Raw genomic sequence first — 13,104 nt, 5'->3', positions numbered from 1 at the left:
ATATATAGTAGTAATTCTGGGAACAATACACTGTATAGTAGTAGGAGAATATCTAGTAGTAGTAGTAACTCTGGGAATGATACACAGTAGTAATTCTGGGAACAATACACTGTATAGTAGTAGGAGAATATCTAGTAGTAGTAGTACTAGTAGTAGTAGTAACTCTGGGAACGATACACAGTAGTAACTCTGGGAACAATACACTGTATAGTAGTCAGAGAATATCTAGTAGTAGTAGTAACTCTGGGAACAATATATAGTAGTAGGAGAATATCTAGTAGTAGTAACTCTGGGAACAACATATAGTAGTAGTAGTAACTCTGGGAACAATACACTGTATAGTAGTAGGAGAATATCTAGTAGTAGTAGTAACTCTGGGAACAATATATAGTAGTAGGAGAATATCTAGTAGTAGTAACTCTGGGAACAACATATAGTAGTAGTAGTAACTCTGGGAACAATACACTGTATAGTAGTAGGAGAATATCTAGTAGTAGTAGTAATTTAGGGAACAATATATAGTAGTAGGAGAATATCTAGTAGTAGTAGTAACTCTGGGAACAATACATAGTAGTAGGAGAATATCTAGTAGTAGTAGTAACTCTGGGAACAATACGTAGTAGTAATTCTGGGAACAATGCACTGTATAGTAGTAGGAGAATATCTAGTAGTAGTAGTAACTCTGGGAACAATACACTGTATAGTAGTAGGAGAATATCTAGTAGTAGTAGTAGTAACTCTGGGAATGATACGCAGTAGTAATTCTGGGAACAATACACTGTACTATAGTAAGAGAATATCTAGTAGTAGTAGTAGTAACTCTGGGAACAATACACAGTAGTAATTCTGGGAACAATATAGGAGAATATCTAGAGAATATCTAGTAGTAGTAGTAGTAGTAGTAACTTAGGAAATGATACACAGTAGTAATTCTGGGAGTAGTATGTAGTAGTAGCTCCAGGAAGTATTTATATTGTCTCTTTACAATGCCACATATTTATCACTAGTCTTATCTCAGTCTGGGATATGTAGTTATAAATCTAAACTTAAGTCTTTTTGCTCATCTTCGCTTCTAGCAAATCTGTAGCCAAACACGGCCATAGCCTCTCTACAAAGGTCTTGTATTCTTTGAACAGTATCAAATTGTAGAGAGCTCCGCCATGCTTTGGAGACATTTACTGCATCCCTGGAGGAGATGACAAAACTAGTTCCATACCCTTTCCCGTGTGTTAAATTGTGGATCCACTTCTTAAGTTCGGGGGTAAACCTAAGCTTGCCAAAATTATACATATGGCTAGCCTTTTCAATAGGCTGACGGACAATATCCTCGTAACGCACCATCATGTATCGGTCAAGCAGTCTGCTGAAGCTGCCATTGGTGGCAATCTGATACATCTGTACTTGACTCTCACAAATGTTTTTTATCAATTTATAAGGTCCATCCTGCTTTTGGTTACTATCAACTCCTATTAGGATGTTGTTGTCTTGTGAAAGCTGCTCAGATGTCCTACTCCGAGACTGAAACACGGCACGTGGATCCCGCACCAAGTGGACGATTTTTAGATTTAGAGCCGGATCTTGGAGCAGAGGATAGAGCACTTTCAAATCAAAGAACCTCACTTCTTTCTGCACAATGTGACTGTAGGTTTTGCATGCCTTTTCAATACCGTCGAAGGCGTATTTGTTACATAGCGTCTTGCAGGCAAGTTGTGGTATGATATCGCTCCGGTTAAAGGCGTTACAGGCAGGAGGGGTACATAATGCCCGGCTAGTCTCCCATTGAAACAAAGATGATATGAAATGGTTTTGTGGCATATATGCATCAAATACTGACATGTCGCATAAAAAGACAGAACGAACCATATCCCGCACCGCCATGTGCATGACTTTAGCAGTGTTCTCGTTCATTGCCCTCCACACATGCCAGGCTGGCTCCATCAAGTAGAAGACATCTGGGTGCTGACTGAAAAGTTGCCCCGTGAAGGAAGATCCCGATCTCCAGGAAGAAAGTATGAGGATGTGTGTACGACTAGGTTTATTTACAGGAGGGGCAGTGTAATGATGCCGTTGCATCATTAAGCAAATAAACCCTATAGTCTGTGTTGTTACCAGGATTAATGCAGTGAACCTGAATTTGTTGATCTTTATCATACTCTTTGAAAAACCTGGAGGAAAAAAAAAAATTGAATTATATAGTAAATAGTGTTCCTTCTAGCCCAGCACTACACCAGCTCAGTTATCAGACATCCAGTGGATGTATTGCTCCAATAACAGCCAATAAGCAGGGGGGCAATCTCATTAACCTACAAACACTTTAAAATTCAATTGGAAGACTCCAAATCCCAGAAAGGTCTTACGGTCTGGCCCCCACAGATCCCAGGTTTAAATATTATAGACCTCCTTAAGGGTCACTCTAGATCAGGGGTTCCCAACCATGGTCCTCATGGCACACTAACAGTACAGGTATTAAAAATAGCCATACTTGAGCACAGGTGTCTTAATTATTACTTAAGTTATTTTGATTTTACCATCTATACTCAAGCATGGATATCACTATAACCTGGACTGTTAGTGTGCCTTGAGGACCGTGGTTGGGAAACACTGCTCTAGATCATGTAGGACGCTTTCCTCTGTGATGTATATGGAAATGTTTCTTAACATGCTCCATAGAACATATCTCTCCCTGCATAGAAGGTTTTTGACCGGCCTTTCCACTACTCATTTATGTTTTAAATGTGGCGCACCTCAAGCTGACCTATTCCACTGTCTCTGGCTCTGCCCAATAAGCCGTAATCTGTGTCTCTGGCTCTGCCCAATAATACGTAATTATTCAGTCAAACACTTAGTAAATTACTTGCCCCTAACACTGGACTGGGCGCTTTTCAGCATTCTTCCACAGGGTCTCTCCAAGGGTGGTAGTAAGTGCAGCGACTCATGAAGCTGTACAGATATACCCTGACTCACCCTCTAAACTATTCTATCTGTCCGAATGGAGTGGGTGGTAGACATGTTGGACAAAGACGGGAGAGTCGAACAATTCTTTGAAATGTGGGAGAGTTGCGTAGCAACTGATGCCATAGCTGTTAGGTCCTAGATACGGAACTCCTTCTCAAATACTTATTGGCTAATGCTGCGTATGGTGGAGGGTGGTCCTCCTGTTTCTCTATGATTTTCATTCCTTTTATTTTATCGTACGGTTTGGGGGGTGAGGTGAGCAAATTTTTTTTTTCTTTTCTTTACTTGTTTATGTCTAATTGTCAATTTTATCTCATATCCACTATGGATTGGATATTAGCTATTTTTCATATTGTGTTTTTGATGATATTATATACCTTCTGTATTACTGGGTTTTTTTTATTACCGGTACAATAAAACTCTATAAGACGAGAGTGGATCCAAAAGTCTGTGTAGATGTCACCCCGTGTAGATTTGGGCAGAGACTGTGGCCCTGATTCAGAGCCGGACGCTCTGACCAGAGCGCTCGCTCTGAATCAGGGCCCACCTCCATAATTATGGAGCGTCCTCCTGGACGCTCGTATAGCTGTGGGTCACCACCCACAGCCTATACGAGCGTGCAGGTTGATGGTCGCGATGGTCTTGACCATCGCGACCATCGCCACTGTGAGCCGAAGCCTGCGGTTGAGTTTCTCAACCGCAAGGCCCGGAGTGATTTTGGCTCTATCAGAGCCAAAATCACTCCCACTGACATCACTAGCAATGTCAGTGGGGCCGGCTTCTGACGGTAGGCGTTCAACATCGACAGCACGCCCCCTTTGATCAGACACAACGAGCGAAGGAAAGTCCTTCGCTCGTCGCGTCTCGCGCATGCGCACGACGGATCTCCCTCGACCCACTCGCGAGTGGGTCTGAATCAGGCCCTGTGTTTGTTGTGGACCCGGGGTGGTAACAGGAGTAGCCAACGGAACAGGTTTAAACTGAAAGGTGGGTTGTTTATTGTGAATGTTGGTATGAACAATAAGATAAACTAGAGTCCAGTAATAAACAAACTAATATATGTGGCAGGAGGGAACTGTAGTGAGTGGGAATAAACGAATGTCCAGATCAGTGACAGAGATGAATGAGGTGAATCCAGATAGACTGTAAGAGTGAAGTGGATATCCTGGTATGCTGAATAGAGGCTGAGAGGGATATTCGGAAATGCTGTGATGATGGCTGAAAGGGAAATCCAGTAATGCTGTGATGATGACTGAAAGGAGAATCCGGTAATGCTGTGATGATGGCTGAAAGGAGAATCCTGTAATGCTGTGATGATGGCTACGCAGGAATGGGTTAACTAAGGAGCCAGGTTCAAGCAGGAGTGGGTCTGGTGGAAGGTGCAGGACTGATCTCCAGTGGAGTGCAAGGCAAGGCAGAGTGGTGCAGGCTATGCAGGGAGCTGGAGGCTGACAAGGAGCTAGGGCAAGCACTGAAGCACAAGTCTAAAGTTCAGGAGCGCAGAGAACTCTCTCTCACAGCTGACGCTGTGAACATGTTCCAGTAACGGAACATGATAGGCCTGAGAGCAGGTGACCCACAGACGATTGGCCTGCTATGTCACATGGCCAAAGACAAGATGGTGGCGCCCAGACAGCCGTGAAGCGGAGATGCCACTAGACTTACCCTTGCCAGGATGGCGCAATGCTAGCACACCTCTATGTACATGCAATACCAGTCTCCACATGCCAGAAGGACCACGCCACAGCGCCATCACCGGTAAGGACCACAAAACTCCACGCCACTAAACCCTGGTCGTGACAGTACCCCCCTCCTTACGAGTGGTCTCAGGACACCTTCTAGGCTTTTCGAGATGAGCCAAGTGGAATTTGCTGATGAGTTTGGGAGCGTGGACATCCTCAGCTCTGGTCCAACAATGCTCTTCTAAACCATAGCCTTTCCAATCAAGCAGGTATTGCAAATGACCATGATGGATATGAAAATCCAGAATCTGAGACACCTCAAATTCCACCCCCTTTTCAGTTTGGATCTTGGGGGGAACAGGGAGAACACAGAGGAATTTATTGAGAACTAATGGCTTGAGCAGAGATATATGAAATTAATTAGGGATTTTTAAATAAGACGGGTGCTGAAGGCGGTAGGAGACTGGATTGATTATCTCTGTAATGGAGTATGGTTCAATAAATCGGGGAGCGAACTTCATAGATGGTACCCTGAGGAGAAGATTGCGGGTAGAAAGCCATACTTGATGCCCAACCCGCATATGAGGAACTTTTCTTCGCTTCCTATCAGCCTGATCCTTGTACCACAGGGAGGTTTTAACAAGAGCAGCCCACACTTGAGCCCAAACCAAAGCAAAGTTCTGTCCAGTGGTATCCACATCTGGTACATCAAAAGCAGGTAAACTTCGCAACTCAGGGACCCTAGGATGAAGACCATACACGATGTAGAAAGGAGTTTGGTTAGTAGAAGAGTGGTATGATGCGTTGTGCGCAAATTCGGCCCAGGGACGGGACTCAGACCAGTTGTCCTGGGATGAGGACATAAAGATTCTCATGAAGGTCTCGAGGTCCTGGTTTACCCTCTCAGTGGACCCATTACTTTGATGGTGATAGGCAATGGAAAAGTTAGGTTTCACTTGCAGAACAGAGCAGAGGGCTCTCCAGAATTTTGCCACAAATTGGACACCCCGGTCTGAGACAATTTCTGAAGGAAGTCCATGAAGGCGAAATATATGGTGAACAAATAGGTGAGCCAGATCAGGTGCTGAGCGTAATTTATCTAGCAGAATGTAATGGACCATCTTTGAGAAACGATCCACTACAACCCAGATGGTGGTATATCCATTAGAATTTGGCAGGTCTGTCACAAAATCCATGGACAGATGTGTCCACGGACGAGATGGTATGGGAAGAGGCACCAATTCACTAGCTGGAGACTGTTGAGGAGATTTATGCTGGGCACACTAAATACAAGACGAGATAAACTTGGTTACCTCGGTTTTCATCGATGGCCACCAGTAGGATCTCTTCAGGAACTCCAAGGTCTTATGAATGCCTGAATGACCTGCAAATTTGAGAAGAGTGGGCCCATGTCAACAGCTGTTTCCTCAACTTTGGGGCCACAAAGGTCTTTCCAACAGGTGGTTCCAGTTGCATAGTGGTGAAAACCTTTGACTCCAGCACAGGAGTGTTCCGCAGTGTTTGTGGACCACTGTCAGTGGATGGTGAGCGTGACAAGGCATCGGCCTTCAGTTTGAGAGCCCCAGAGTGATACAACAGGTTAAAATTGAAATGGGCAAAAAATATTGCCCATCGGGCCAGACGAGGACTTACACATTGAATATTTTTTTGGGAAAAGAAGATTCCTGTGGTCTGTAAAAATGGTGAAAGGGAACTTAGCGCCCTCTTGGAAGTACCGTCATTCCTCTAAGGCCAGTTTGACAGCTAATAGCTCCTGTTCACCTATGGCATAGTTTCTTTCAGCAGGGGAGAATTTCTTGGAGAAGAAACCACATGGGTAAATCCGGTTATCCTCAAAGCACTGGGACAAGACAGCTCCCACTGCCTCAGATGAAGCATCCACTTCCAGTAAAAAAGGGCTGTTGACATCCGGTTGTCTCAAAACTGGAGCTGTTGTATAGGCTTGTTTGAGAAGTAGAAAGGCTGTCTCCACCTCAGGAGGCCATAGAGCAGGGTTGGCACCTTTACGAGTTAGGGCTGTGATGGGAGCAATCAAAGAGGAGAATCCCTTAATAAAACGCCGATAATAATTGGAGAAACCAAGAAGTTTCAAAGACATGGGATGGGACCAATCCAATATTGCTTGGACTTTCTTGGGGTCCATATCTAAACCTGATCCTGAAATGATATTCCCAAAAAATTAACACTTGGCACACCGAACACACATTTCTCCAATTTACATTACAGTTGGTTCTTCATCAGACGAGACAAGACTTCTTTGACATGATTATGGTGTCATCTAAATAGACAACAGCTGAGACATAAGAGATTCCTAAAGATCTCGTTAACAAAACCTTGAAAAACGGCAGGTGCATTACACAGGCCAAATGGCATGACCAAGTATTGAAAATGACCGTTCCTTGTGTTGAATGCTGTTTTCCACTTGTCACCTACTCAGATACGGATGAGGTTGTATGCACCTCGGAGATCTAACTTAGAAAATATAGTGGATCCCTTGACTCTGTCAAATAATTTGATGACCAGTGGTAGAGGGCATCTGTTCTTTACTGTAGTATCATTCAGGCCTCTATAATCTATACATGGTCTCACGCCTCCATCTTTCTTAGAAACAAAGAAAAATCCTGCTCCAGCAGGTGATGTAGATGGCCAGATAAATCCCTTTTTTAAATTCTCTTGGATGTATTCCGACATGGTGTTGGTTTCTGGTAGGGACAATGGATAGGTCCGACCATGGGGAGGCGTCTTCCCAGGCAACAAGTCGATAGGACAATCCCATTCTCTATGAGGAGGTAAGACGTTAGCTTGTCTTTTGGAGAGAACTTTGGTAAATGATTGATACTCTTTAGGTATAGATGGGACCTCTAACATCTGAATTTTTCTCACAGGTCGGATATTCGGGAGACAAGACCCCTGGCATTCCTCACTCCATGACTGAACCTGCATAGTGTTCCAATCAATTCTGGGGTTGTGCTTACGTAGCCATGGGTATCTGAGTATACTCTCATGAGAAGCCTTGGTTATGATTAATAAGCTGATATGTTCAACATGAAGGGCTCCAATACAAACTAGAATAGATTGGGTACTTTTAGACACAGTTCCATTAGAAATAAGTCTACTATCGATAGAGGTTAAGGAGATAGCATGATCCAAGGTGATGCAAGGAATTTGTAATTTATCTGCCAAACGAGAGGACATGAAATTTGCTGCTGCCCCAGAATCCAGGAGGGCAGATATAAATACAGGACTAGACTTAATGTCCAGAGCTATGGACAAGACAAAGTCGTTCTGCTTTGGGGATGGAAGTATTACTCCTGAGTGTCCCCAGGACTAGTTAGGAATGGGCGTTTCCTGGCTTGCGGGTACAGGAAGCCACCAGGTGACCCATGTCTCCACAGTATAGACAAAGGTTCATTTGAATGTATCTCTGTTGTTGTTCTTTAGTAAGACGGGTATGATTAACCTGCATGGGTTCTTCATCTGTAAACAAGGGAGGAGAACAGGTAGGAGAAGGTTGAGGATGAGGCCTAAAACAATCAGCTCTGTGCTTCTCAGCTTGGCGCTCTCTAAAGCATATATCAACCTTGTTGCAGAGGGAAATGAGATCATTAAGACTTGAGGGTAAATCACGAGTGGCTAGAGCATCCTTTATACGATCTGATAGTCCGTGTCAGAAGGCCGATGTTAGGGCTTCTTCATTCCATCTGAACTCTGATGCCAACGTCTGGAACTGAATAACGTACTGACTGACAGGACGGATACCTTGTTTCAGATTCATAATACTGGATGAAGCAGAAGTGGTTCTTCTGGGCTCATTAAAAATCCTCCTGAATGATCTGATCGCTTCCAGACTGGAGAAACGCAATCTAAGGCTGAGCTGGACAACAAAGACACGATATAGGCCACTTTGATTTTAGGAATAGGGAAATTGGAGGGTTGTAAGGTAAAATATACAGTACATCATACTGGTTGAGAAATCCATGATACAGTTTAGGATTGCCATCAAACTTGCCAGGTGTAGGTAAATATAAATGAGGAGGAACTCCAGAGGCAGATACCACAGAAGTGGAGACAGATGTAATTGCAGGCATACTTGGAGTAGTTAGTGTAGCATGTAAGGTATCCTGATGGAGTGCCATTTATTGTACATACTGTGCTATTTGCTGTTGCATGGTCTCCAATCCTTCCAGGCGGGAAGCCATGCCGTGAATTAAATATGTTCTGGACTCCTGTTCAGGAGCCGAATCCATTTGGCCAGTGCAAACTGTTAGAGACTGTGGCCCTGATTCAGAGCCAGGCGCTCTGAGAGAGCGCTCGCTCTGAATCAGGGCGTCTTTTTTTTTTTATGGAGCGGCCTCTTGGCCGCTCGCATTGCTGTGGGTTGCCACCCACAGCTAATGCGAGTGGCTAGGATGATGGTAACGATGGTCAAGACCATCGCGACCATCGGGCTTGCGACGAGACCCTTGTGGTAGGGTCTCGTGGCCGCAAGCCCCAGAGAGCTTTTGGCTCAAACAGAGTCGAAAGCTCTCCCACTGACATAACTTGTGATGTCAGTGGGGCTGCCCCCAAACGGTAGGCGTTCTCATGGGAACACCTCCGTCTGGGCAGCCGGCCCGCCCACCAAAGGGGCCGTGCTGTCACTCAACATCGACAGCACGTCCCCTTTGGTGCGAGACCCGGAGCGACGGATTGCCCGTCGCTATCCGGGTCTCGCGCATGCGCACGACGGAGCCGGCTTCGTCGTGCGCATGCGCTCTGGGCCACCATCGATCCGGTTGCGAGCACTCAGCGCTTTCGACCAGGTCTGAATCAGGCCCTGTGGCCCTGATTCAGACCCGATCTCTGCCGGAATCAGGTCCTGTGTTTGCTGTGGACCCGAGGTGATAACAGGAGTAGACACCGGAACAGGTTTAAACTAAAAGGTGGGTTGTTTAATGTGAATGTTGGTAGACATTAACAATAAGATAAACTAAAGTCCAGTAATAAACAAACTAATATATGTGGCAGAAGGGAACTGTAGTGAGTGGGAATAAACGAATGTCCAGATCAGTGACAGAGATGAATGAGGTGAATCCAGATAGACTGTGAGGGGTAAATTTACTAAAGTGAGAGTTTTAGAAGTGAGTTTTAAAAGAGATGTTGCCCATAGCAACCAATCCAATTCTAGCTATTATCTTCTAGAAGGTGCTAGTTAAATGTTAAGTAGCTAGAATCTGATTGGTTGCTATGGGCAGCAACTCTGAAAACTCACTTCTAAAAACTCTCACTTTAGTAAATTTACCCCTAAAGGTGCATACACACAACGATTTAGTAAATGAACGATTTTAGTAAACGATTTTCTTTCATTTTTTTCAAGGGAAAAAAAAAAGAAAATCGTTTACTAAAATTGTTGGTCAGTCTGACTGAACTACAAACGTGAACGCGCATGAACTATAATCGTTCATCGTTTTAACTCAGAAAGTGAATGATTTTTTCAACGATTGAATGATAAACGATATCGTTAACGATAATCGTTCAAAAAATCGTTGTGTGTGTATGCACCTTTAGAGTGAAGTGGATATCCTGGTATGCTGAATAGTGGCTGAGAGGTATATCCAGAAATGCTGTGATGATGACTGAAAGCAGAATCCAGTAATGCTGTGATGATGGCTGAAAGGAGCATCCGGTAATGCTGTGATGATGGCTGTGCAGGAATAGATTAATTGAGGAGCCAGGTTCAGGCAGGAGTGGGTCTGGTGGAAGGTGCAGGACTGATCTCCAGCGGAGTGCAAGGCAAGGCAGAGCGGTGCAGGCTATGCAGGGAGCCGGAGGCTGACAAGGAGCTAGGGCAAGCACCGGAGCACAAGTCTAAGGTTCAGGAGCCCAGAGAACACTCTCTCACAGCTGACTCTGTGAACACGTTGCACTGGCAACTACAAGGTGCTCCAAACACCCTTAAGTACCCAGTAACGGAACATGATAGGCCAGAGAGAGCAGCTGACCCACAGACGATTGGCCTGCTATGTCACATGGCCAAAGACAAGATGGTGGTGCCCTGACAGCCATGACGCGGAGACGCCACTAGACTAAACCTTGCCGGGATGGCCCAACACTGGCACACTTCTGCGTACACACAATGCCAGTCTCCACACGCCAGCTCCCCTGCCAGAAGGACCGTGCCACAGCACCCTCATCGGAAAGGACCACAAACCTCCACGCCATGAAACCCTGGTCGTGGCAGATTTTCCCTTTGTATGCACTAGAGGTCTTAGCAGAACTTTGGAAAATGACAGCACAATTCTTCTTTTATTTTTGCAGATATTGAATAATATAAGGAATAAGGAACAACATCACTAACAGTTGGGAAGAACATCACTAAAGGTTGGGAACAACATCACTAACAGTTGGGAAGAACATCACTAAAGGTTGGGAACAACATCACTAACAGTTGGGAACAACATCATTAAAAGTTGGAAAATGGAGAATACTGAAAGAAGGAGAATAGTGAAATTGGAGCCATCATTAAATATCTGCAAAGGAAGAAGATGACGCTACTGAAATTTACACTTAAGCTAAAGGAGCACATACGTGGGAAGACTTTTGCGTCTGATGACGATGATGTCATAACTATTGTACAGGACTGGTTTGAGGACCAATCACATGACCTTTTCCTGAACGGAATCAAGAGGTTGAAGCACTGATGGGAGAAGTGTATTGAAGTAAATGGACAATATGTCAAAAAATAAATGGCATTTGAACTTAAATTTCTCTGTTATTCATTGTCAGGACACTGACTTTTGGAACCATCATTGTACATATATTGTACTGTATATTGTTCGTACCTATATCACATTTATGTACTGTTTTGGAATCCTGTGCTCATATTGTCCTCACTTTGGGGCCTATTCATCATGAAATAGATTTCTCTTGTGACAATTTAGTTTTGAATTGTTAGAGAATAAATTGTAAAAAATTTAGCAATTCATCATACCACCCTCACTAAAGTATCACTTCCGAAAAGCTGCTCTTTTTGCGGAGCAGCTTTTCGTACTTGTGATACTTTTCCCCTTACTCTATGCTGTCTCCCTCCTAGCCCGCAGCCTCTGGCCCAGGTCTACCCCTCTTCCTACCCACTGCCTCTCCTCTGTTTTCATCTACATATCCATCCAGCCTAAGGCACACCAGCTGCACTTTCCTAATGGCCTCGGTCCTTGTGACAGCTGATATTGAGTGACTCACTATTGACATTATCTCTCCATCCCACACCCGCTGGTCAGCAGAGTGGGGCGCTATACCAGCAGCCGGACCAGATATTTTCCCTACTAGAGCGGCCCAACTTCGGGGGAATTATCAGGGCGTTTATTGCTCTGACAGCTGGATAACTATTTCCCCCCTCCGTACAAGGGGTAGCCGCTGGAGCAGCTATAGACTGAGATCGACGATTCACATACACTCTCTTTCTATCAGTGAGGAGCTCCCGGAGCGGTGTTTATGTAAGGTACTCATTATTAAGGATCCCACTGAGAAGGGAGACAGGAGATTGTGGATATTACCAGGAGAACCTATTTGGCACATTTTCCATCTTAATCAGTGCCTCACACACCATTTGCCTGGCTATCGGGGATATCCATATTGTGTTTGCTGTGGGCCGTCATTTGTGACTATACACATTTCATTTACCCTTGCAATATACCCTCACATCCTATAGAGGGGATTTAGGAGTATCTCTTACATATATGCACTAGGATATACAAGTCTATCTTAAAGTTGCTTTTTTGGTAACGATTATGTCCTAGTGATTATTTATATGTTATGATTATATATGTTTTTATTGGACTGCAGTTCATTTTTATGTTTAATAAATTTATATGTACAATTATCATATAGTTTTTTATTGTGTATTGACACCTGCGCAGACACCTATTTTTCTCTTTTTACAACAGGGAGGGATCTGAATAGATCCCTCTGCTGTGGCTGGCAGGTTATTTCTTCACAGGCTGCCATGTAAACAGCAGCCTGTGAAGGTTATCAGGGCCTGAACACCATCTCAGAATGGCGTTCAGTAACACCATCAAGTTCCGAAAAAATGCTTTTTCGGAACTTGACGAATAGCCCTGACACTTGTTTTTTACAAAAGTATGGGAAAATCTTAATTTTTACATGCTTTTGTGAAAAATAAGTGATGATGAATAGCAGAGCCATAGCTAGGGTAGTGCGGCCGGTACCATCGCACAGGGCACCACAGGTCAGGGGGCGCTGTTTGGGTCTGTCAAATTTCTGTCTATTATCATTCTCACTTGTAGCTTCCTCTTATTTCATCCCCAGCATCTCCTGGCCTCTCCCATCTCTTCCCTGGCCCTTCCCCATGAGGCCATTCCCCATTTTTGGGTGCATTATGTCCCTTTGAAAATGAGGGGGGCGCCAATGCTCTTTCTGGCACAGGGCACCAAAAAGTCTAGTTACGGCT

The 13,104-nt window shown here is 44.3% G+C and overlaps 1 protein-coding gene across 1 annotated transcript in view; it reads right to left on the bottom strand.

The window, feature by feature from the left end:
* Positions 1 to 1,032: 1,032 nt before the first annotated feature.
* The window catches only part of CHST4 (carbohydrate sulfotransferase 4), a 53,339-nt gene continuing 41,267 nt past the window's right edge, over positions 1,033 to 13,104 (bottom strand). Inside the window, exon 2 of the mRNA XM_088457016.1 lies at positions 1,033 to 2,165. Within this exon, the coding sequence (XP_088313142.1) occupies positions 1,033 to 2,151 (1,119 nt within the window). The 5' untranslated portion in view covers positions 2,152 to 2,165. The remainder of the gene's footprint in view (positions 2,166 to 13,104) is intronic.

The sequence above is a fragment of the Taudactylus pleione genome, unplaced genomic scaffold (genome assembly GCF_031769625.1).
Source record: "Taudactylus pleione unplaced genomic scaffold, aTauple2 ptg000731l, whole genome shotgun sequence".
Lineage (NCBI taxonomy): Eukaryota > Metazoa > Chordata > Amphibia > Anura > Myobatrachidae > Taudactylus > Taudactylus pleione.
This window is presented reverse-complemented; position numbering and strand designations above follow the sequence as displayed.